A 22,217-nucleotide genomic window follows, 5' to 3' on the forward strand; every position below is an offset into this window, starting at 1 on the left:
GGATAGCTGTGGTTGGGTGAAATTATCAACCGACTCACGCATAGCACTACGAACATAGAAAATGGATACACTTTTGCCCCAAAATGCAGCTCTAGCGTCACAAGAGGAGGACAAGATTACCACCACCAAACCAAGCCGAGGAGAGAGATCAGATTAAAAAAAAAAGCTATTCTCTCATCTTCCTAAATTTGGCAATGCCTTCTTCAGCCACCCCTCCACCCCACGGCTTCCTCTCACAACCCCACGAACCCAGCTCCAAGTTTGCATGCATTCTAACCGTTTTTCCACCCAAAAAAGCAATCCTTTCTGGTTGCTGCGAATTGCATCGCCCCCTCCCCATCATGGCAACACGAATGAGACCTTCTGTAATTTTCTTCCATCGGCCTCTTTGATGATCTTTCTTGGCCTATGATATGAAGCATCAATTCCATTGCTTGGCACTTGAAGCACTCGGCAAACTCACCAGGTTTTGCGTTTCTTCCTTGTTCATCAAGTTCTACAATGCCCGCATAGGAATTAGGAATAGGATACGAGCCCTGAGGCCAATTTTGTTGCGTTTTCGAAGTTTGACTTTCAGTTAGCAGTTGATATTATGTTTTGTGATGTTTCAGAGAAATTTTCCAAAGAAGAAGCCTCCCATGATGGAAGACGACGGCATGGATTTCAGCCCTCAGAAAAACAGTAATGATTTCGACCGCGACAGCTTCGAAGACGATGAATTCATCGAAATTCAATCTGCAACCTCGAAAGCACCTGCTCACTCGCAAGGCCCTCCTGATAGGAAACCAAAGCCCAAGAACAAGCCAGATCAGATCGAGAAACCTAGCCCGGCCAATCTGCACCACGTCTCTGCAATGAGCCCGGGGCTGCCCCACTCCCAAACATCCGAAACAAGCGCAATGAGCGCGAACAATTCCGAAACCGTCGTCGGCAATGGCAGCTTGGAGAGCAGCCGTAGCACCCGAAGCAACAGCCTAGAGAGCAGCATCAGCTCGGCGTCGGCGTCGGCGTCGTCGGCGAACGTGAAGCGGCACACTGGCGGGGACAGCCGGTGGGAGGCGATCCAGCAGGCGACAGCCCAGGAGACGGCTCTCAACCTGGGCCACTTCCGGCTGCTGAAGCGGCTGGGCTACGGCGACATCGGCAGCGTGTACCTGGTGGAGCTCCGCGGCACGTCGGCCTTCTTTGCGATGAAGGTGATGGACAAGGCGTCGCTCATCAGCCGGAACAAGATGGCCCGCGCGCAGACCGAGCGCGAGATCCTCGTCCTCCTCGACCACCCCTTCCTCCCCACGCTCTACACCCACTTCGAGACCGACAAGTTCCACTGTCTCGTCATGGAGTACTGCAGCGGCGGCAACCTCCACTCCCTCCGCCAGAAGCAGCCGGCCAAGCATTTCACCGAGCAGGCCGCCAGGTCCTATCTCTCTCGTCGACGCGTCTCATTTTCGTACGTGTCGACGGCCTGCTCTGACGATCAATGGTGCATTTCCGTGGCAGGTTTTACACCGCCGAGATACTGCTTGCCATGGAGTACTTGCACATGCTGGGGATCGTTTACAGAGACTTGAAGCCGGAGAATGTGCTGGTCAGGGAGGACGGCCACATCATGCTGTCGGACTTCGACTTGTCGCTGCGGTGCTCCGTCAGCCCGACGCTCGTCAAGTCGTCTTCGGTACACAACACCAGCGGGAACGTCGGCGCCGGCGCAGGCGGCATTGGCTCGGCCGTTGAGGGCGGCGAAGGATTGGGTCCCAACCAGGGTTGCATCCAGCCGTCGTCCTTCTTCCCTCGCATCCTGCCGCGCCGCAGCCGGAAGGCGTCCAAGAGCGAGGTGAACCTCAACGCGGCGGCTGCGGTGGAGTTCAACGCGGAGCCGTCGGACGCGCGCTCCATGTCGTTCGTGGGCACGCACGAGTACCTTGCCCCGGAGATCATCCGCGGCGAGGGCCACGGCAGCGCTGTGGACTGGTGGACGCTGGGAATCTTCCTCTACGAGCTGCTGCACGGCACCACTCCCTTCAAGGGCGCCGGCAACCGCGCCACGCTCTGCAACGTCATCGAGCAGCCGCTGCGGTTCCCCTCCGACTTTGGGGGGCCCGCCGGCGGCGCCAGTGCCGTCGCACGGGACCTCATCCGCGGGCTGCTCGTCAAGGAGCCACAGAAGCGAATTGCGTTCACGAGGGGCGCCACGGAGATCAAGCAGCACCCATTCTTCGAGGGCGTCAACTGGGCGCTGGTGAGGAGTATGGCGCCTCCGTCGGTGCCGGAGCCAGTGGACTACCGGCAGTACGCAGCTGCCACCGGCAAGGAGAAGAATGCAGCAGAGAGCGCAACCGCCAAGTCGAGCACCGGCGAAGCTCAAAGCGATTTCGAGTATTTCTAGGATGGGTGAGACTGGCATTAGATTGTTTGACTTCTAATCCAACTTCTAAGATATACGTATATGCTTCACGCACTGGAGCACTAATCAATATGGAAAGTATGTAGTGTTTTTTTTTCCTTTTTTGAGAGAGAAGTGTTTTTGACGTTCTGTCAGCTTGTTGTAATCATTTCCTTCTTCAACACGATTGTTGTATGTATAATTTCTTTCAAACAGAAAGTGTTGTATGTCTTTTTTTTTTTGAAAAACTTTCAATCTATTCATCTTCAATCATGGCAGTACAACGAACATTAAAAATAAAAATTATATCCAGATCCATAGACCACCTAGCGACTAGTACAAGCACTGAAGCGAGTCGAAGACACGCCGCCATCATCACCCCTTCATCGCTGGAGTCAGGCACAACTTGTTGCAATAGACAGTCAGTAAGTCGTCGTGCTAAGGCCCCATAAGACCAGCGCACCAGGATAGTAACCGCCACCAATGAAGAATAACGTAGGCTGGAAGGATTCAACCCGAAGACACGCGAGCGTAGACGCACAACGACAAGATCCGAGCAAATCCACCAAAGGTAGATCCGCCGGAGACACACCTCCACACGCCCACCAACGATGCTAGACGCACCACCGAAACGGGGGCTAGGCGGGAAGACCTTTATTACATCTTCAGGCAGCCGTCGTCGTCTCGCCTTCCTAAGCAGGACACAAACCCTAACAAGATAGAAAAAAACGACTAAAAACAAAGCCTTCTCGCCGGCCTTTGCCAGGAACCACCGTGCCTCCACGGCTCTAGGGCCATCGGAGACGAGGCGGACCCGCGGCGGCGCCGGCGAGAGGCAGAAACCCTAAATTTCTTTCTTGGTGGAGGAGGAGTGACTTGAGGATCTAAAAAAAAAGTGTTGCATGTCATTTATTTATTCTTTAAGAAAAGTAAGCAGACTAACTATTTGATGCACCATGGTGTGGCTCTCGGGTGTAATTTCACCCGATTTTTTAAAATAGTAATTTGTAAAAAGTCAAAAAAATCTCAAACCTTTTGCGAACAAGCTAGATTTATTGTTGTACTCCTATAAAATCTTTCGCGAAGAAGTGATTTTCATGTTGTTGTGGACGTAAAAAGACAAATTTGTGCTATATAAGGTATTATTCATGTTATATCTCTGAGAATGTTTGTCTTTTTTGCCAGAATTTTGTTTCGTTGCAGAATGTTTTTGTACGACAAAAACGGCAGCCCAAGTTTGTCGGGAAAACATTTTGGAACGTTTTGATTTTTTCTAAACATTTTAAAAATTAAATCAGTTATCATGTGTAATTTCGACCATGTTCAAAAGGGTATTGATAGAACAATGAAATACAAGAGCCTAAGAATCAATCTCCGATTGGATGGCTAGGAGTATGGTGTTCCCCAGTCCATGAAGAATCAAACCCTACCTAGCAAACCCGACGTTGTTGGCGGTCCTTTGCTGATTGCATTCATTCAGGCGACTCAACAAATGACCGCCTACACCTTGTGTACCAACAAAACACTCAGTAGATGATGAACACTCGGCAAGAGATGACAATGCATACTAGTAAACATTCGGCAATCATCACACTTGGCAAAGTTTCGCGTTTGCCGAGTGCGGGACACAAAATACTCAACAAACGAGGGGACATGTATCCCTCAACAAAGTAGACTGAGAGGTAGTAACACTGTCAGCTTTACGAAAAAGGGTATCCCCGCTTTATATTATAAAGCAACCAACAACGTAACATCCGGGAGCATCGATACAAACACACGCCAACACCACACTCAACACACACCCAAGGCAAGATAAAAACACTGTCAGCTTTGCCGAGTGTCGCGCACACACTTGACAAAAGAGGTAGCACCGTTAGCACTACTCTCTTTGTCGATGCATGATATACAGGAAAACACAAACAAACTTTTTTTTTCTTTCTTTCCCGCCATTTATCTTCCTCTCTCTTTCCCGCCACGCTTTGTCGCCATTTCTCTCGCCTAGTATTTTCCACCCTTTCCCACCTGCCACCTTTTCCAGCTCTTTCTTTCCCGCCGCTATTTCTCACCCTTTCTCTCCCGCCATTCTTTCCCCTATGTTTCATGTTGTTTGTATTTCTCGCCCCTTTCTCCGCTCTTCCCGCCACTTTCTCCCACTCAGTTCTTTTCTCGATGCTCTTCTCCCTACCATTTCTTTCTACCTACACACACAGACACACACTCTATTCATCATCCAGGGTGAAGAATAAGTACTCTCTCTCTCTATGTGTGTGTGTGTGTGTGTGTGTGTGTGTGTGTGTGTGTGTGTGTGTGTTTTCGTCATCTAGGTGAAGAATAAGTACACACACACTCTATTCGTCATCCAGGATATGATTCCACTTGGATGTTGTAATTTTACCTCGCACACATGTCATAATCTTACCTCGTATGCATTGAATTCTAACATGCATGTTACGATTTTACATCACCTATGCATGTCATAACTTAATTACCTCACATGCATGATGCATTTGTTTCTCACGGTGGATGTTAAGGAGCCCTTAACTACACACTATAAAATATTACGGAATAAGAATTCTTCACCCTGGGTGATAAATAGTTGAACTTCTTGCATGCTTCATCAAAACCGGACATGTAATATACTATTGGAAATCTATGTACAAGGAGACACTATTCCATGTAGAAATTGTTCTAAAAATCCTCACCGATTAAGACCTGTTTTGAAAATGGTGTTTTTTCATATTGAAAACGCGAATTGTATTTCTGATCGCAATTTCAAATGGTTTATCGGGAACCATGCAAATGATATGGTGTTTGGATATCAGTTGCAAACCCGCTCCTTTTTCACATACAAATGTCTTCCAAATCCAAAAGGTTTAAAAGTAATTTAAAAATAATGGAAATTTGAACCAGAACATATTTTTGGTTCATTTTAAATGGTTTGTGTAAATATACAAATGATATGGCATTAAAAAGAAGGCCAAAATGAGAATTGTACTTTGTAAAAGAAAAAAAAATCAAATGGGAAATTTTTAAAAAGTTTCTTTGGAAGATATTTGAATGCTAAAGAAATAATGTAGAAAGATGTCCCCAATTCCCAACCGCTTAAAAAGATTTAAATAAAACATGATCGGGCATGCTATTTCTCGGTGCTGAAAATAGAGTAGTCGTACTACGTCTCATACTACGTCGTGCTCGTACTTTGACTTCCGAGAATTTCACATCTGAATCTCATTTTCTTTTCTTGTATTATTTTCGCTATAAATCCTCAAGTGTTTTGCCAGAATTGCGCAAATGATATACGATTGGAAAGCAATTGAAAATAAGCATGTTTTTTGTGTTGAGCATTATTTAAAATTCAACACAGTTTAAGAGTAGTTTTGAAACCGTAGAACTTGTTTTGATCAACATAAATCAAATGTTGGAACTGTTCCTCAGAATCAAATATATAATATATCATTAGAAATATTTTTAACAGGATTAAAGTTTTCATTTAGAGTATTTTTTCAAATTCATCGCAATTTAAGAGGAGATCTGGAAGCACAAAAAATGGAGTAGTTTTTTGAACTCCGAGTTGAACTTGGACTTCTCACAGTGGATTATATGAACTGTCATAGGGTGAGCATGTGAACTTACAATAGAAACCCTTTTATGTTTTATTTTTTTAGTATCATTTTCTCATCCCAACCGCACTCCGGGTGTCTTTTGAACTGTTGGGTGTTTCACATATGAACTCCTACGTGTTTTTATTGTAACTCCTAAATTGTTTATTCAAATGGAGATTTTGATATAGCATTGGAAATATATTAGAAAGGACAATCTTCGGCTGAACATTTTTTCAAATTCAGTTTAAGAGCAATTTTGAATATGGTTACCCATGTCTGAATGATAGATATCAAACTTTTTACCTTCGGCATGAATGAAACAAATAATATACTATCGAAAAGTGGTTCAATCGGGCCAACTTCTTTAGGTAGACCATTTTTCAAATTCATCAAGGTTTAAGAGCAGCCTTGAAAATGCAAAAATTGGCATCACTTTTTGAACTCCCAAATGAGAAGTGGACTTCTCTAACAAGATTTTTTAACTGTCCCTGGGTGAGATCATGAGTTTCTAGCAGCCAAAATTTTGGGCTTTAGTTTTTATTATTTTTCCTCATCCAAACCAAACTCCATGCGGCTGTTAAACAGTAGGATGTTTCACCTCTAAACTCTACTTTGATATGTTGAATGCGAGCGACTTTTCATTTAGAGCATTTTTTTTTTCAAAATTTTCACAGATTTGAGAGCAGTTTTAAAAACACCAAAAACAGTGTAATTCTTTTTTCAACTCCCAATCGAAACATCGACTTCACCAAGTAGATTTTGTGAAACTATCCTAGGGTGAGCACTTGATCTTACAGTAGTGATCCTTATATGTTTTAGCCATATTTACTATATTTATCTCACCCGTATTTCACTCTACTCATCTATTTTTTTTGTAACTCCTAAACTATTTATTGATATGGCACAAATGATATACCAGTGGAAATATATTGAAAACGAGCAACTTTTTCATGTTCAACATTTTTTGAATTCACAGTGGTTTCAGAGCAACTTTGAATGCGGTAAAGGCATGTTCGAATGATATACATTAAAATTTTGAACATTTTGCGGGAATGAGGCATGCAATATATGGTTGGAGAGCTATTGAATAGGGAAACTCTTTCATGTACAACATTTTTCAAATTTGTCTAGGTCTAGGACCAGTTTTAAAAAACACAAAAAATATAATTATGTGTTTTATTTTTGAACTCCCAAATGAGCAGTTTACTTCTACTAACAGTACTTTTGAACTGTCGTGAGACAAGATCATGACCTTCTAGCGTAAAACCTTTTGGGATATATTTTTTAATTTAATGTTCTCATCTAAACTGCAATCTAGAGCACGATGATTTGACCCACAATGTTGTATTGTGCCGAGTGTTGGTTGACTAAAAGGCGACATGTTCAATAGTTTTGTGTACTGGAGATGCGTATGTTGAGAGGGATATGTGGCCACACTAGGAAGGATCGGGTCTAGAATGATGATATTGTTAGAAATATGCCCTAGAGGCAATAATTTATTATCATATTTCCTTGCTTGAGATAAATGTTAATTATTTATGCCATTGCTATTGCTAAGGAGCCCAGGTTTCACAAGAAGACCAAGCACATCAAATGTTGCTTCAACTCCATCCGTGATTACGTCAAGGAGGGAGACACAGAACTTTGCAAAGTACATATAGATCTGAATGTGCCACACTTGTTGACTAAGCCTCTTCCATGAGCAAAACATGATCAACACCAGAGCTCTATGTGTTTTAGATACATTATGATGTAAACTAGATTAGTGACTCTCGCGCAAGTGGGAGACTGTTAGAAATATGCCCTAGAGGCAATAATAAATTGGCTATTATCATATTTCCTTGTTCATGATAAATATTTATTATTCATGATAGAATTGTGTTGACCGGAAACTTAAATACATGTGTGGATATATAAACAACATTGTGTCCCTAGTGAGCCTCTACTACACTAGCTCGTTGATTGACCATGGACATGTGTTGTCATTTGATAATGGGATCACATCATTAGGAGGACCATGTGATGGATAGACCCAACCGTAAGCTTAGCATCAGATTGTATCACTTAGTTTATTTGCCACAGCTTTCTTCATGTCAAGTATCTGTTCCTTAGACCATAAGATCATGCCACTCCCAGATACTGGAGGAATACTTTATGTGTTATGAAACATCACTTTGCAAATGGGTGATCATAAAGATACTCTAGAGGATCTCCGAAAGTATTTGTTATGTTGCATGGATCGAGACTGGGATTTGTTACTCCGCCTGACGGAGACATATCTCTGGGTCCTCTCGGTAACACAACATCACAAGAAGCTTGCGAGCATGTGAATAATTAGTTTAGTCACGGGATCTTGTATTATGGAATGACTAAAGAGGCTTGCCGGTAATGAGATTGAACTAGGTATGGAGATACCGACGATCGAATCTCGGGCAAGTAACATATCGCCGGACAAAGTGAATTGTATACGGGATTAATTGAATCCCCAACATTATGGTTCAATCAATAAAGATCTTCGTGGGATATGTAGAAATCAGTATGGGCATCTAGGTACCACTATTGGTTAATGATCGGAGAGGTGTCTCAGTCATGTCTACATGATTCTGAACCCGCAGGGTCGCACACATAATGTTCGGTAGCGCTAGGGTAATGTTGAGATATTAATAGTGGAAAGTCCAAAAGTAGTTTAGAGTCTCGGATGGGATCCGGGACATCACAAGGAGCTCCAGAATGGTCTAGAGGTAAAGATTTATATATGGGAAGTCATATTCAGGGTTCCAAAAAAGTTCAGGAATTTTCGGTAAAGTACCGAGAAGGTTCTAGAAGGTTCCGGGGTTTCCATTGTGGGGCCCAATGACCCAGGAAGGGCCCACATGGACTGAGGGTGGGTCTACCGCCCACATGGGCTGGCTGCACCATTCCCCAATGCACATGTCGTTTAAATCTAGAGATAAGGTCTTATCTCTAAATTTAAAGGGTTGAATCGAGAGATAAGATGTTATCTTCAAGTTTAAAGGTATTTCACCCTTGTGGATGGCCCTAGGTGGGTTTTGGACGCCCTCCCCTGCCCCTAGCCTAGATATGGAGGGAGAAGGCACATGGGGGTAGCCACCCTTTCAACCTTGCCCATTGCCTCTCCCAAGTCCTCCCACATTTCTCCGGTACATGCTTGGTGAAGCCCTGCCAGAATTTTGCTGCCATCACCACTACCTTGCCGTTGGGCTGTTCCCGATCTCACTACCTCCTCTACCACGATTGCTGGATCAAGAAGGAGAGGGCACCATCAAGCTAAACATGTGCTAAAATTAGAGGCGTCATCCGTTCTGCACTAGATCGGATTGTATCGTGATTGGATCATGAAGAGTACTACTACATCAACTACGTTACATGCACAAACGCTTTCGGTCTACAAGAGTACGTAGACTCACTCCCCTCTCCTTTCTATGCATCTCATAGATTAGATCTTGGGTGTTTCTTAGGATTTTTTTTTTGATTTTCATGCAATGTTCCCCATTAGTGGTATAGAGCTACCTCTATGCGTAGATGTATACGCATGAGTAGAAAAAAAAGAAGATGTTGTGGGCGTTGATCTTTAGATTGCTTACCTCCCTTGTTTTATTTGGATTCAGCGATATTGTTGAATGAAGCGGCTTGGACCAACCTTACTTGTCCCCGCACAAGAGACTGGTTCCACTGACTAACATGCAACTTGTATTGCATAAAAGTGGTGGGCGGGTGTCTGTCTCTGCCACCTTATTTGAATCTGATTTGACAATGATGGTCTTTGTAGAAGATTAAAAGGCAACTTGTATATCACCGTTGTGGTTTTGCATAGCTAAGAACGGTTCTTATAATCTGCCCTAGCAGCCTCATAAAATTGCAACAACAATTAGAGGACGTCTAATTAGAGGAGTGGAGATGCAGCACAATAGAGATAAGTATTTCCCTCAGTGAGAACCAAGGTATCAATCTAGTAGGAGAATCACGCAAAGCCTCGTGAACAACACCTCCACACACAAAAGAAAATACTTGCATCCAACGGAGGAAAGAGGGTTGTCAATCCCCTTGAACTTGTTACTTGCAAGGATCAAAGCTTGTAGTGGTAAATAGATAAATTGCAAAACAAAATAAAATAAATAAATTTCAACAAAGATATTTTGGTTTGTTTTATATATGATAAAGTAGACCTGGGGCCATAGTTTTCACTAGAGGCTTGATACGTCCATTTTGCATCATGTTTTTCTATTGATATTTACTATGATTTGGACTGTTATTGTACTTTATTATACTATTCTTATGCTTTTTCTCTCTTATTTTGCAAGTTTCTCATGAAGAGGCAGATTGCCGGCAGCAGGAATTCTGACCGGAAAGGGCTACATCGGATACACCTATTCTGCACAACTCCAAATGACCTGAAAATTGATGGAGAATTATTTTGGAATATGACCTGAAAATTATTGGCAAAAGAAACAACAGTAGGGGACCCACAAGGCAGCCACAAGCCTAGGGGGTGCGCCCCTGGACTTGTGGGGCCTGGCAGGCCACCAAAGCACATCTTTTGCTATAAGATGCCATTTGACCTAGAAAAAAATCAGAGAGAAGGTTTCGGGATGAAGCGCTGCCGTCTCGAGGTAGAACCTAGGCAGGAGCACTTTTGCTCTCCGGCGGAGCGATTCCGCCGGGGAAACTTCCCTCCCGGAGGGGAAAGTCAAAACCATCGACATCACTAACAATCCTCTCATCGTGGGAGGACCAACATCGACATCTTCACGAGCACCATCTCTTCTCAAACCCTAGTTCATCTCTTGTATTCAATCTTTCTCTCAAAACCTCATATTGGTACATGTGGGTTGCTAGAAGTGTTGATTACATCCTATAGTTAATGCTAGCTGATTTATTTGGTGGAAGATTAATGTTCAGATCCTTTATAATATTAAATACCCCATTGATCTTGAACATCAATATGATTTGTGAGTAGTTACGTTTGTTCTTGAGGACATGGGAGAAGTCCGGTTATAAGTAATCTTGTGAATTTGGTATTCGTTCGTGTTGATGATATATATGTTGTTGCTTCCTTTAGTGGTGTCATCTAAATGTCGACTACATGACACTTCATCGTACTTGGGTCTAAGGGAAGGCACTGTGGAATAGTAACTAGATGATGGGTTGCTAGAGGGACATTAGCTTAAACCCTAGTTTATGCGCTATTCCGTAAGGGGCTGATTTGGATCCATTTGTTTCGTGCTAGATTTATCTTAATCCTTTTTTTCATAGTTGCGGATGCTTGCAACAGAGGGTAATCATAAGTGGGAGGCCTGTTCAAGTAAGAACATCACTCAAGCACCAGTCCACCCACATATCTAATTATCAAAGTAGAGAACAAATCAAACAAACATGATGAAAGTGAGTAGATGAATTACCATGTGTCCTCAAGAATGCTTTGCTTCCTATACGAGAAAGTTCCAACCTGTCCTTTGCTATAAAAAGGATTGGGCTACCTTGCTGCACCTTTCTTACCATTGCTACTTGTCACTTGTTATGAATTTTCTTCCTATCAAACTATCAGTTACCGATAATTTCAGTGCTTAGAGAAAATACCTTGCTAAAAACCGCTTGTCATTTGCTTCTGCTTCTCGTTGGTTTTGTCACTCTTACTTATTGAAAGGACTACGATTGATGCCGTATACTTGTGGGCCATCAAGACTCTTTTTTGGCGCCATTGCCGGGGAGTGAAGCACCTTTGGTAAGTGGGATTTGGTAAGGAAATATTTATAATACGTTCTGAAATTTATTGTCACTTGTCAGTATGAAAAGTAATCCTTTGAGGGGTTTGTTCGGGGTATCTTCACCTCAATCAGAAGCAGTAAGAGTTGCTCCTCAACCTACTGAACCTACTGAAAATATTTATTATGAGATTCCTTTAGGTATGTTAGAGAAACTACTAGCTAATCCCTATGCAGGAGATAGAGTAGTACATCCTAATATGCATTTGATATATATAGATGAAATTTGTGGATTGTTTAAGCTTGCAGGATTATTCGAGGATGGAGTTAAGAAGAATGTATTCCCTTTATGTTTGGAGGGAAAGCTCTCTACATGGTATAGGCTATTGGATGATACTGGAACGTGGGACTGGAACCGACTGAAGTTGGAATTTCATCAGAAGTTTTATCCTATGCATCTGGTTCATCAGGATCGGAATTATATATATATATAAGTTTTGGCCTCATGAAGGAGAAAGTAATGCTCAAGCTTGGGGGAGGCTTAAGTAAAGGATGCACACATGCCCAATAATGAGATCTCAAGAGAAATTATTATTCAGAACTTTTATGCTTGGCTTTCTCATAATGATCAACCCATGCTCTATTCTCCTTCTACTGGTTTTTTATGAAGAAAACTATTGAATTCAAGTGGATATTTTGGAAATAATTAAATGTAACTCAGAAGATTGGGAATTCGACAAAGGTGAAAAGTCAGGTATAAATCTTGAATTTGAATGTGTTAAATCATTTATGGAAACTGATGCTTTTCATAAGTTTAGTACTAAATATGGACATGACTCTGAGATAGTAGCTACATTTTGTGAATCTTTTGCTGCTCATGTTGATCTCCCTAAGGAGAAGTGGTTTCAATATCATCCCTTATTAAAGAAAAGATAAAGGAACCCATTAGAGTTAAAGATGAAGCTATCATTTACAATGTTGATCCAGCTGTGCCTACTACTTATATTGAGAATCCTCCTTTTGCCGTTAGGATTAAGGAACATGCTAAACATACAACTGTGCTTAATAAAAAATATTAGAACACCTAGACCCTCTGACCAAATTAAGGTTTGAACCTAATATTGCAATGGTTAAGGATCTCTTGTTTGATAATATTGATGGGCATGTCATTTATTTTTGCGATGCTGCTGCTAGAATTGCTAAACCCGTTAGAAATGAACGAGATAAGCTAGATAAGAATAAACCCGTAGTGGGCATGTCTATTTTTATATTAAAATTAGAGATCATTTCTTTCATGGTTTATGTGACATGGGTGCTAGTGTTAGTGCCATTATGTTTACTCTATATCAAATTGTGTACGATATTGCACCTATTGAGATTGAGGATATTGATATCACTATTAAGCTAGCAAATAGAGATACTATTACACAGATACGTCTCTAACGTATCTATAATTTTTTACTATTCCATGCTATTATATTATCTATTTTGGATGTTTTATATGCATTAATATGGTATTTTATATTATTTTTGGGACTAACCTATTAACCTAGAGCCCAGTGCCAGTTTATGTTTTTTCCTTTTTTGAGCTTCACAAAAAAGGAATACCAAATGGAGTCCAAACGGAATGAAACCTTTGCGATGATTATTCTTCGACCAAAAGGCCCCTAGAGGACTTGGAGATCAACTCGGAAGGGTAACGAGGCGGTGACAAGGGGGAGGGCGTGCCCAGGGGTAGGGCATGCCCCTTGCTTGTGGGCCCCTCGTGACCCCCCTGACCTAACTATTCGTCCTATATATTCCTAAATATCCCCAAACCACCAAAAGCATCCACGAAAACACTTTTTCGCCGCCGCAACCTTTTGTACCCGTGAGATCCCATCTAGGGGCCTTTTCCGGCGTGCTGCCGGAGGGGAATTCGATCATGGAGGGCTTCTGCATCAACTCTACCGCCCTTCCGATGAAGCGTGTTTAGTTTACCTCAGACCTATGGGTCCATAGCTAGTAGCTAGATGGCTTCTTCTCTCTCTTTACTTCTCAATACCATGTTCTTGGAGATCTATCCGATGTCATCTTCTTTTGCGGTGTGTTTGTCAGGATCCGATGAATTGTGGATTTATATTCAGCTTATCTATGAATATTATTTGAATCTTTTCTGAATTCTTATATGCATGATTTGATATCTTTGTAATTCTCTTCGAATTATTGGTTTAGTTTTGCCAACTAGATTGGTTTTCCTTGCAATGGGAGAAGTGCTTAGCTTTGGGTTCAATATTGCAGTGTCCTTTCCCAGTGACAATTGGGGCAGCAAGGCATGTATTGTATTGTTTCCATTGAGGATAAAAAGATGGGGTTTACATCATATTGCTTGAGTTTATTCCTCTACCTCATGTCATCTTACTTAATTTTTTACTTTGTTCTTCATTCACTTAATACTCTAGATGCAGGCAGGAGTCGATCGATGTGTGGAGTAATAGTAGTAGATGCAGGCAGGAGTCAGTCTACTTGACACGGACGTGATGCCTATTGATGAGGACATCAATACCATTATTACACCCACAGCCCCTGCTGCTATACATACTGGAATAATTACTAGAGCTCGCGCACGCCAATTAAATTACCAGGTACTTCCGTTTCTTGGTAATGATTCTAATGTTCATGAGAATATGATGCTGCCTAAATTAGATACATTTGTTTAGCTTACAAATGAAGGGCCTAGCTTGGAAAAGGATAAACATTGGAGCAAGAAAAAGCATGGAGATGATGGCATGCGCAAGGGGAACAAGAACGAAGTTACAAGTGATGATTTCAGGACTTTGAAGCCACCATAATGAGTGCATGAAGCCTTGGACGAAATATACAAGATGCCACTTCATAAATTTTGTCCCGAGGCTATTCTAGGTGCTGCGTCACCTTTTTATTGGGCCAGACCCATGTAATTTCAAAATACATAAGTATAGGCTATTTTTAGAGTCCGTATGTGTGGGGAAACAAGAGATAGGGTTGGTTTCGGACCCCTCCACCAACGGCAACGAAATTCTCCCCTCTTTCTCCATATATACAGCCCTTAGGGCACCATTTAGACTTTGGGTTTTGTTTAGATTAAAAGTTCACCATAGCTGCAACTTCATGTACTTCGTTTGTGTTCAACGACCAGACAAAGACGTCACAGAACCCCACCTTCATTAAAAAAGCTTTCCTCTTAGATTCCCGATATCCAGATTGCAATCTCAGTTTCTTACTTCTTCTTCTTTTGCTCGCAGGAAACAGACCCTCGTGGTCAGGTTGATCGTGCTCCGGCGTGGTCAATAACCCCTCAGAAGTTAGTTTAGCGATTGCTAAGGCGTGACGTCTCGCACGTTCGTAGTCGACTCCCACAGAAAACGATAGCCACCTTCTCATCGAAACATCGGGACACCTTTGCCTCTATCAAGTGGTATCAGATTTTCAGGTTGCTTGGTCAGATTTTACAGTTTTACGTAGTTTAGATCAAGTCTTGTCTTCATACCTATAGTCCACGAAAAAGCCAAAAAAATTAGGGTTAGTTCGTCCTATCCGAACCAATCTGAGCCTTTGCATAATATCTTCTGTATTTGCTTTGTTGAATTTGCGGTTGCATCGCCGTGTCAAGTTGTTGCTCTTAGCGCCTAGGCCTTTAGAGTTTCGAGTTCTGTTCACAGGTTGTCACGTCGCCGCTGCCATATATCACCACCGCATCATCATCATTGTTGCTGCCATATACCACCACCTCACCAACTTCATCGCCGCTGCCATATACCACCACCACATATTCACCGCCAATTCGAGTCCATATACGCCACCACATATCCGCCGCCATCACGCCAATCCGAGTCCACCTGCAACATATATCCTCCACCAGTCTGAGTTCCACCAGATTCATCTCCGCCACCAGTCCTAGTCCGAGTGAAGTATTTTGTTACTCTGTTTTGGATTTCGAGATCAAGCCATACTCCGAGTCGTGACAGAGTAGGACTCCCGAACTGTCGTGCTATCCGCAGTGAAAAATTCTGGCTAGGCAGTTTTAGGCCATTTGTAGACTTTTTCGCAAAAAATTTGTTGCGGAGCAAAAAAAAGAGGAAAAATAGTGCAAAAAAAGAAGAAGAAAAATTCAGAGTGTGCTCCTCCCTTGATTACATGCCGCGCCGTGATTTTGTTAGTGTTCTAGGCTCGCATCTCTAGCACGATCTAGCCTAGGACCAGCACAATATCATCGTTGAGAGTTTATTCAACTTTTCATCTCTGAATTGATTATTGCTGACCCTTTTTGCTACCATATTATAAGCCTTCCCAGCTCCACATACATCTACGTCGTGCGTTTGACTCTCCTTGTAATCGCTCTATCCAAGCTTTGAGAGTATTGACTACAACGGTTGCCGATCACCACTTGCTGTTGGGTAAGAACTGGTAAGAATTTGAGAGTCGCTTGATAGATTTGTGACATCCTGCCACTTTCTAGTAGTCTGTAGGATCGTATTCTTGTGTGTTTCTATTGCTGCTAACCATGGCAGGACCACAAGCCGACGAGATTGACTGGGAGAACATGACGAACAAGGAGTTGCATGATCATTTTTAGCAAATGATGAGTGGCCAGGTGGGAGATGTGCTAAACAGATTTGAAGAGGCTATGGAGAAGATAGATGCTATGGAGAAGTCGTTTGAGACAAAGCTGGATAACAAGTTTAATGAATTGCTCAAGCGTCTTCCCCAACAACCAGCGGCTGCACCTGTCGCACCTCTACAACAACAACAACAACATATCCAACGCCGCCTTCCAAATCAAGTGGGATGAGCACAACGCGTCCCAATTGAGACTGGTCAAAATTCTAGTGCCGCTGCACCTTTTGTTGATGCTTCTTTGGCTCCTGCTACTGCGGCTGCTGGTGCCGAGGAGGATTGCGATTCTGCGGGCGATTATGAGGATGAGGTTGATCAAAATCAGAACTACGTGCAGCCACCAGCACCACCACCAGCAGGTCGACCTCAGGTATATATTCGCAACGGTAGGCCTGCACCACCACCTCGGGTACGAGATAATGACCATATTCCTAAACTGAAATTGAATATTCCACCATTTGAGGGTAGATATGTTCCTGATATATATCTTACATGGGAGTTAGAAACTGAACAACGTTTTACATGTTTACAATATCCCGAGGAGAGACGGGTTGCTGCTGCTGTTTGTGCTTTCACTAGTTTTGCATGTGTATGGTGGTCTGAACATTGTATATTATATCCTATTCCAGCTACTTAGGCTGCTTTGAAAACTGCTATGCCTACTCGTTGGGTTCCACCATATTATCAACATGAATTGCTTCAAAAATTGCAGAGTTTAGGACAAGGAAAAAATTATGTAGAAGAATATTATCAGGAATTACAAACTGGCATGATTAGATGTGGTATTGTTGAGGAGAATGAAGCTATGCTTGCACGTTTTATGGGTGGATTAAATAGAGAGATTTAGACCATTCTAGAGTATAAGGAGTAGACTAATATCACTCGTTTATTCCATCTTGCTTGTAAAGCTGAACGTGAAGTGCAGGATCGATAGGCATTGGCGCGAACTAACTTTTCTGCAGGTCGACCTTCATCATGGACACCGCGTGCATCTTCTACTTCCACTGCATCAGCACCTCCATCAGGTGCCACCTACAGCCGTGGTACAAGAAAGCAGGCACAACCACCACTATCTGCCAAGATCGCACCTGCCGGGCCTGCACAGAGCTCTTCTTCTTCCATGGCATCAACATGGCACACAAGTTGATAGAGGCTAAGGTATCCCGTCTTTCGATGAGATGATGGATTTCGCTTTGGTGGAAGTCGACTTTGACGATCCGACTACGAATGTGGGAGGACGTCGCGCCTTAGCAATCGCTAAACCAACTCCGAGAGGTTATTGACCACGCCGGAGCACGATAAACCTGACCACGAGGGTCTGTTCCTGCGAGCAAATGAAGAACAAGCAAGAAACTGAGATTGCAATCTGGATATTGCGAATATAAGATGAAAGCTTTATTGATCAAGGTGGGGTTCTGTGACGCCTTTGTCTGGTCGTTGAACATAAACGAAGTACGCGAAGTTGCAGCTATGGCGAACTTTAATCTAAACAAAACCCAAAGTCTAAACGGTGCCCTAAGGGCTGTATATATGGAGGAAGAGAGGGGGAATTTCGTGGCCCTTGGTGGAGGGGTCCGAAATCAACCCTATCTCTTGTTTCCCCACACATACGGACTCTAAAAATAGCCTATACTTATGTATTTCGAAATTACATGGGCCTGGCCCAATAAAAAGGTGACGCAGCACCTATAATAGCCTCTGGATGAAATTTATGAAGTGACATCTTGTATATTTAGTCCAAGGCTTCATGCACTCATTATGGTGGCTTCAAAGACCTGAAATCATCACTTGTAACTCCGTTCTTGTTCCCCTTGCGCATGTCATCATCTCCATGCTTGTTCTTGCTCCAATGTTCATCCTTCTACAAGCTAGGCCCTTCATTTGTAAGCAAAACAAATGTATCCAATTTAGGCAGCATCATATTCTCATGAACATTAGAATCATTACCAAGAAACGAAAGTACCTGGTAATTTAGTTGGCGTGCACGAGCTCTAGTAATTGGTCCAGTATGTATAGCAGCAGGGGCTGTGGGTGTAACAATGGTATTGATGTCCTCATCATCCTCCCCTTCTTGAAATGAAGTCGTCCTCGACGGAAGCTCATCTTCCTCACCCAAATAAGGCTTCAATTCTGCAGGCAGCTCAAGTTTATATGCATTATCATTTATTTTCTCTAACACCTTAAAGGGACCATCAACACGTGGCATGAGCTTTGATTTGCGCAAATCAGGAAATCTATCCTTACGCAAATGTAACCAAACAAGATCTCCAGGTGCAAACACAACATGTTTTCTACCCTTATCTCCAGCAAGTTTATATTTAGCATTCATACGCTCAATGTTTTCCTTAGTTAACTCATGCATTTTTAAAATCAATTCAGCATGTTATTTAGCATCAAAATTATCCTTCCCCGAAGATGGAAGAGGCAACAAATCAATAAGTGCACGAGGTAGGAAACCATACACAACTTCAAAAGGGCACATCTTAGTAGTAGAATGCAATGAACGATTATAAGCAAATTCAATATGAGGCAAGCATTCCTCCCACATTTTCTTATTACTCTTCAAAACAGCCCTAAGCATAGTAGACAATGTTCTATTGACTACTTCAGTTTGTCCATCAGTTTGGGGGTGACAAGTAGTACTAAAAAGCAGTTTAGTCCCCAACTTAGCCCATAAACATCTCCAAAAGTGGCTAAGAAATTTAGTATCATGATCTGAAACAATAGTATTTGGCACACCATGCAAGCGAATAATTTCACGAAAGAAAAAATCAGCAACATTAACAGCATCATCGCTTTTATGACATGGTATAAAGTGTGCCATTTTCCAGAATCTATCCACGACAGCAAATATGCTATCCCTCCCCTTCTTTGTTCGAGGTAAACCTAAAACAAAGTCCATAGATATATCCTCCCAAGGAACACTAGGTACAAGCAAAGGCATATATAAACCATGAGGATTGAGTCGTGACTTAGCTTTTTGACATGTAGTGCAGCGAGCAATAAAACGCTCAACATCCCGTCTCATCTTTGGCCAAAAGAAATGTGTAGCAAGTACGTCCTCCGTCTTCTTCACGCCAAAGTGTCCCATTAATCCTCCTCCATGCGCCTCCTGCAACAACAAAAGACGAACGGAGCTAGCTGGAATGTATAGCTTGTTAGCACAAAACACAAATCCATCGTTAACGACAAACTTGTTCCACATTCTTCCTTCTTTACAATTCTGCATTACATCTTTAAAATCAGCATCATGCACATATTGATCTTTGATGGTCTCCAAACCAAATATTTTGAAGTCAAGTTGTGAAAGCATAGTATAGCGACGAGACAATGCATCAGCAATAACATTTTCTTTTCCCTTCTTGTGTTTAATGACATAAGGGAAAGTCTCAATGAATTCAACCCATTTAGCATGTCTACGATTCAGTTTAGCTTGACTTTTAATATGTTTCAAAGATTCATGATCAGAATGTATAACAAATTCTTTGGGCCATAAATAATGTTGCCATGTTTCTAAAGTCCGAACAATAACATATAATTCTTTGTCATAAGTAGAATAATTCAGACTAGGCCCACTCAATTTTTCAGAAAAGTATGCAACAGGCTTGCCATCTTGTAATAACACACCTCCTAATCCAATTCCACTAGCATCACATTCAAGCTCAAAAGTCTTATTAAAATCAGGAAGTTGGAGTAAAGGAGCATGTGTCAACTTATCTTTCAATACCGTGAAGGCTTCTTCCTGTGCGGTATCCCACAGAAAAGGCACACCTTTCTTTGTAAGCTCATTGAGAGGTGCAGCAATGGTGCTGAAATCTCTCACAAAATGCCTATAGAATCCAGCGAGGCCAAGAAAACTCCTCACTTGTGTGATCGTTTTGGGCTGCGGCCAACTCTCAATAGCTTCAATCTTGGCTTTATCAACTTCAATTTCCTGTGGAGTAACAACATAGCCAAGAAAAGATACTCAGTCGGTGCAAAAGGTGCACTTCCCAAGGTTACCAAACAAACGTGCATCACATAGAGCAATAAAAACAGCACGTAAATGTTCCAAATGTTCTTCCAAAGATCTGCTATAAATCAATATGTCATCAAAGTAAACTACCACAAATCGTCCAATGAAAGCACGTAAAACTTCGTTCATTAATCTCATGAAAGTACTAGGTGCATTAGTTAACCCAAAAGGCATGACTAACCACTCATATAATCCAAACTTAGTTTTAAGTGTTATTTTCCATTCATCTCCCAATTTCATACGAATTTGATGGTATCCACTACGCAAATAAACTTTGGAGAATATTGTATAGCCACTCAATTCATCAAGCATATCATCTAGCCTAGGAATAGGATGACGATAATGAATAGTAATATTATTAATGCCTCTACAATCAACACACATACGTGATGTACCATCCTTTTTCGGCACTAGAATAATAGCAACAACACAAGGACTAAGGGATTCGCGTATATAACCTTTGTCGAGAAGCTCTTGTACTTGATGCATAATCTCCTTCGTCTCCTCTGGATTGGTACGGTATGGTGCATGGTTTGGCAGTGAAGCACCGGGAATTAAGTCAATCTGATGCTCAATCCCTCGAAATGGCAGTAATCCCGGTGGCACGTCTTGTGGAAAGACGTCAGCGAACTCCTGCAAAATGTTAGTGACAGCAAGAGGCAAAGAGGAAGGCACGTCCTCGAATGAAAATAATGCCTCTTTGCACACAAAAGCATAGCAAACAGATTTGTTGAAATCTAGCTAATCAATATCAGATTTGGTGGCAAATAAGCATGCACTTTTCAATTTAATTTCAGAAGCAACACTAGATGGTTTATTATTAGGCTTCATTTGTTGCTCAAATTCTTTTGCCACAATCTGATTTTCACTCTTATTCTTTTCCTGTTTTGCTTTATTAGCTCTATTAATATCATCTTTCAAAATGGAATCATGAGTCATAGGAAGCAAAGTAATATTTTTATCCTTATGAACAAGAGTATAGTGATTGTTTCTACCATGGTGTACAGAATTTTTATCAAATTACCATGGTCTACCAAAGTAATAAGGAACATGCTTGCATAGGTACCACATCACAATCAACATAATCAGCATATGTAGAGATACTAAAATGCACACGAACAGTACGTGTTACCTTAACCTTGCCGCTGTTGTTGAACCGTTGGATGTAGTAATGTAATGCCCCAGATATACTTTCCATATTTGTATCCAACTCTTGCCGTCCCCGGCGCTAAGTTATATTTATTTCTCGGGTTCGGGTCTTTGTCTCCGTGTGTTGTTTTTCTTTTCGTGCATCCCTTATAATGTTATCACGTGCATTGCATTTGCATACATGTTCATCTCATGCATTTGAGCATTTTCCCCGTTGTCCGTTTTGCAATCCGGCGTTCCATTCTCCTCCGGTGGTCATTTCTACCTTTCTTTCTTGTGTGGGGATTAAACATTTCCGGATTGGACCGAGACTTGTCAAGTGGCCTTGGTTTACTACCGGTAGACCGCCTGTCTAGTTTCGTATCATTTGGACTTCGTTTGATACTCCAACGGTTAACCGAGGGTCCGAAAAGGCCTCGTGTGTGTTGCAGCCCAACATCCCCCAAATTTGGCCCAAAAACCCACCAAACTCTGCTCCTTGTCCTAGAGCGTTCGATCACGATCGTGTGGGCGAAAACCGCACCTCATTTGGACTCTCCTAGCTCCACTTATGCCTATTTATACCCCCTCCATTCGGATCTCTTCTTCCCCCGTCCGAAACCCTAGTTAAAAAAAAAAGCAGATCTCCCCGCGCCGACGGACGTGTCCGGCCCGCGCCGGACAGCGTCCGCTCCACCCCGCCGCCACTCAGCCGCCGCCACGTGGCCCGG

General features: G+C 42.4%; 1 protein-coding gene across 1 annotated transcript; it reads left to right on the forward strand.

The window, feature by feature from the left end:
• Nucleotides 1–254: 254 nt before the first annotated feature.
• LOC119304140 (serine/threonine-protein kinase AGC1-7-like) lies at nucleotides 255–2,564 on the forward strand. The gene is made up of 3 exons (XM_037581311.1): nucleotides 255–466; nucleotides 612–1,417; nucleotides 1,501–2,564. Exons 2-3 carry the CDS (start codon nucleotides 639–641, stop codon nucleotides 2,384–2,386), a joined length of 1,665 nt encoding a protein of 554 aa, XP_037437208.1. The 5' UTR covers nucleotides 255–466; nucleotides 612–638; the 3' UTR covers nucleotides 2,387–2,564.
• The last annotated feature ends 19,653 nt before the right edge of the window (nucleotides 2,565–22,217 follow it).

Source organism: Triticum dicoccoides, chromosome 1B (assembly GCF_002162155.2).
Source record: "Triticum dicoccoides isolate Atlit2015 ecotype Zavitan chromosome 1B, WEW_v2.0, whole genome shotgun sequence".
Taxonomy (NCBI): Eukaryota; Viridiplantae; Streptophyta; class Magnoliopsida; order Poales; family Poaceae; genus Triticum; species Triticum dicoccoides.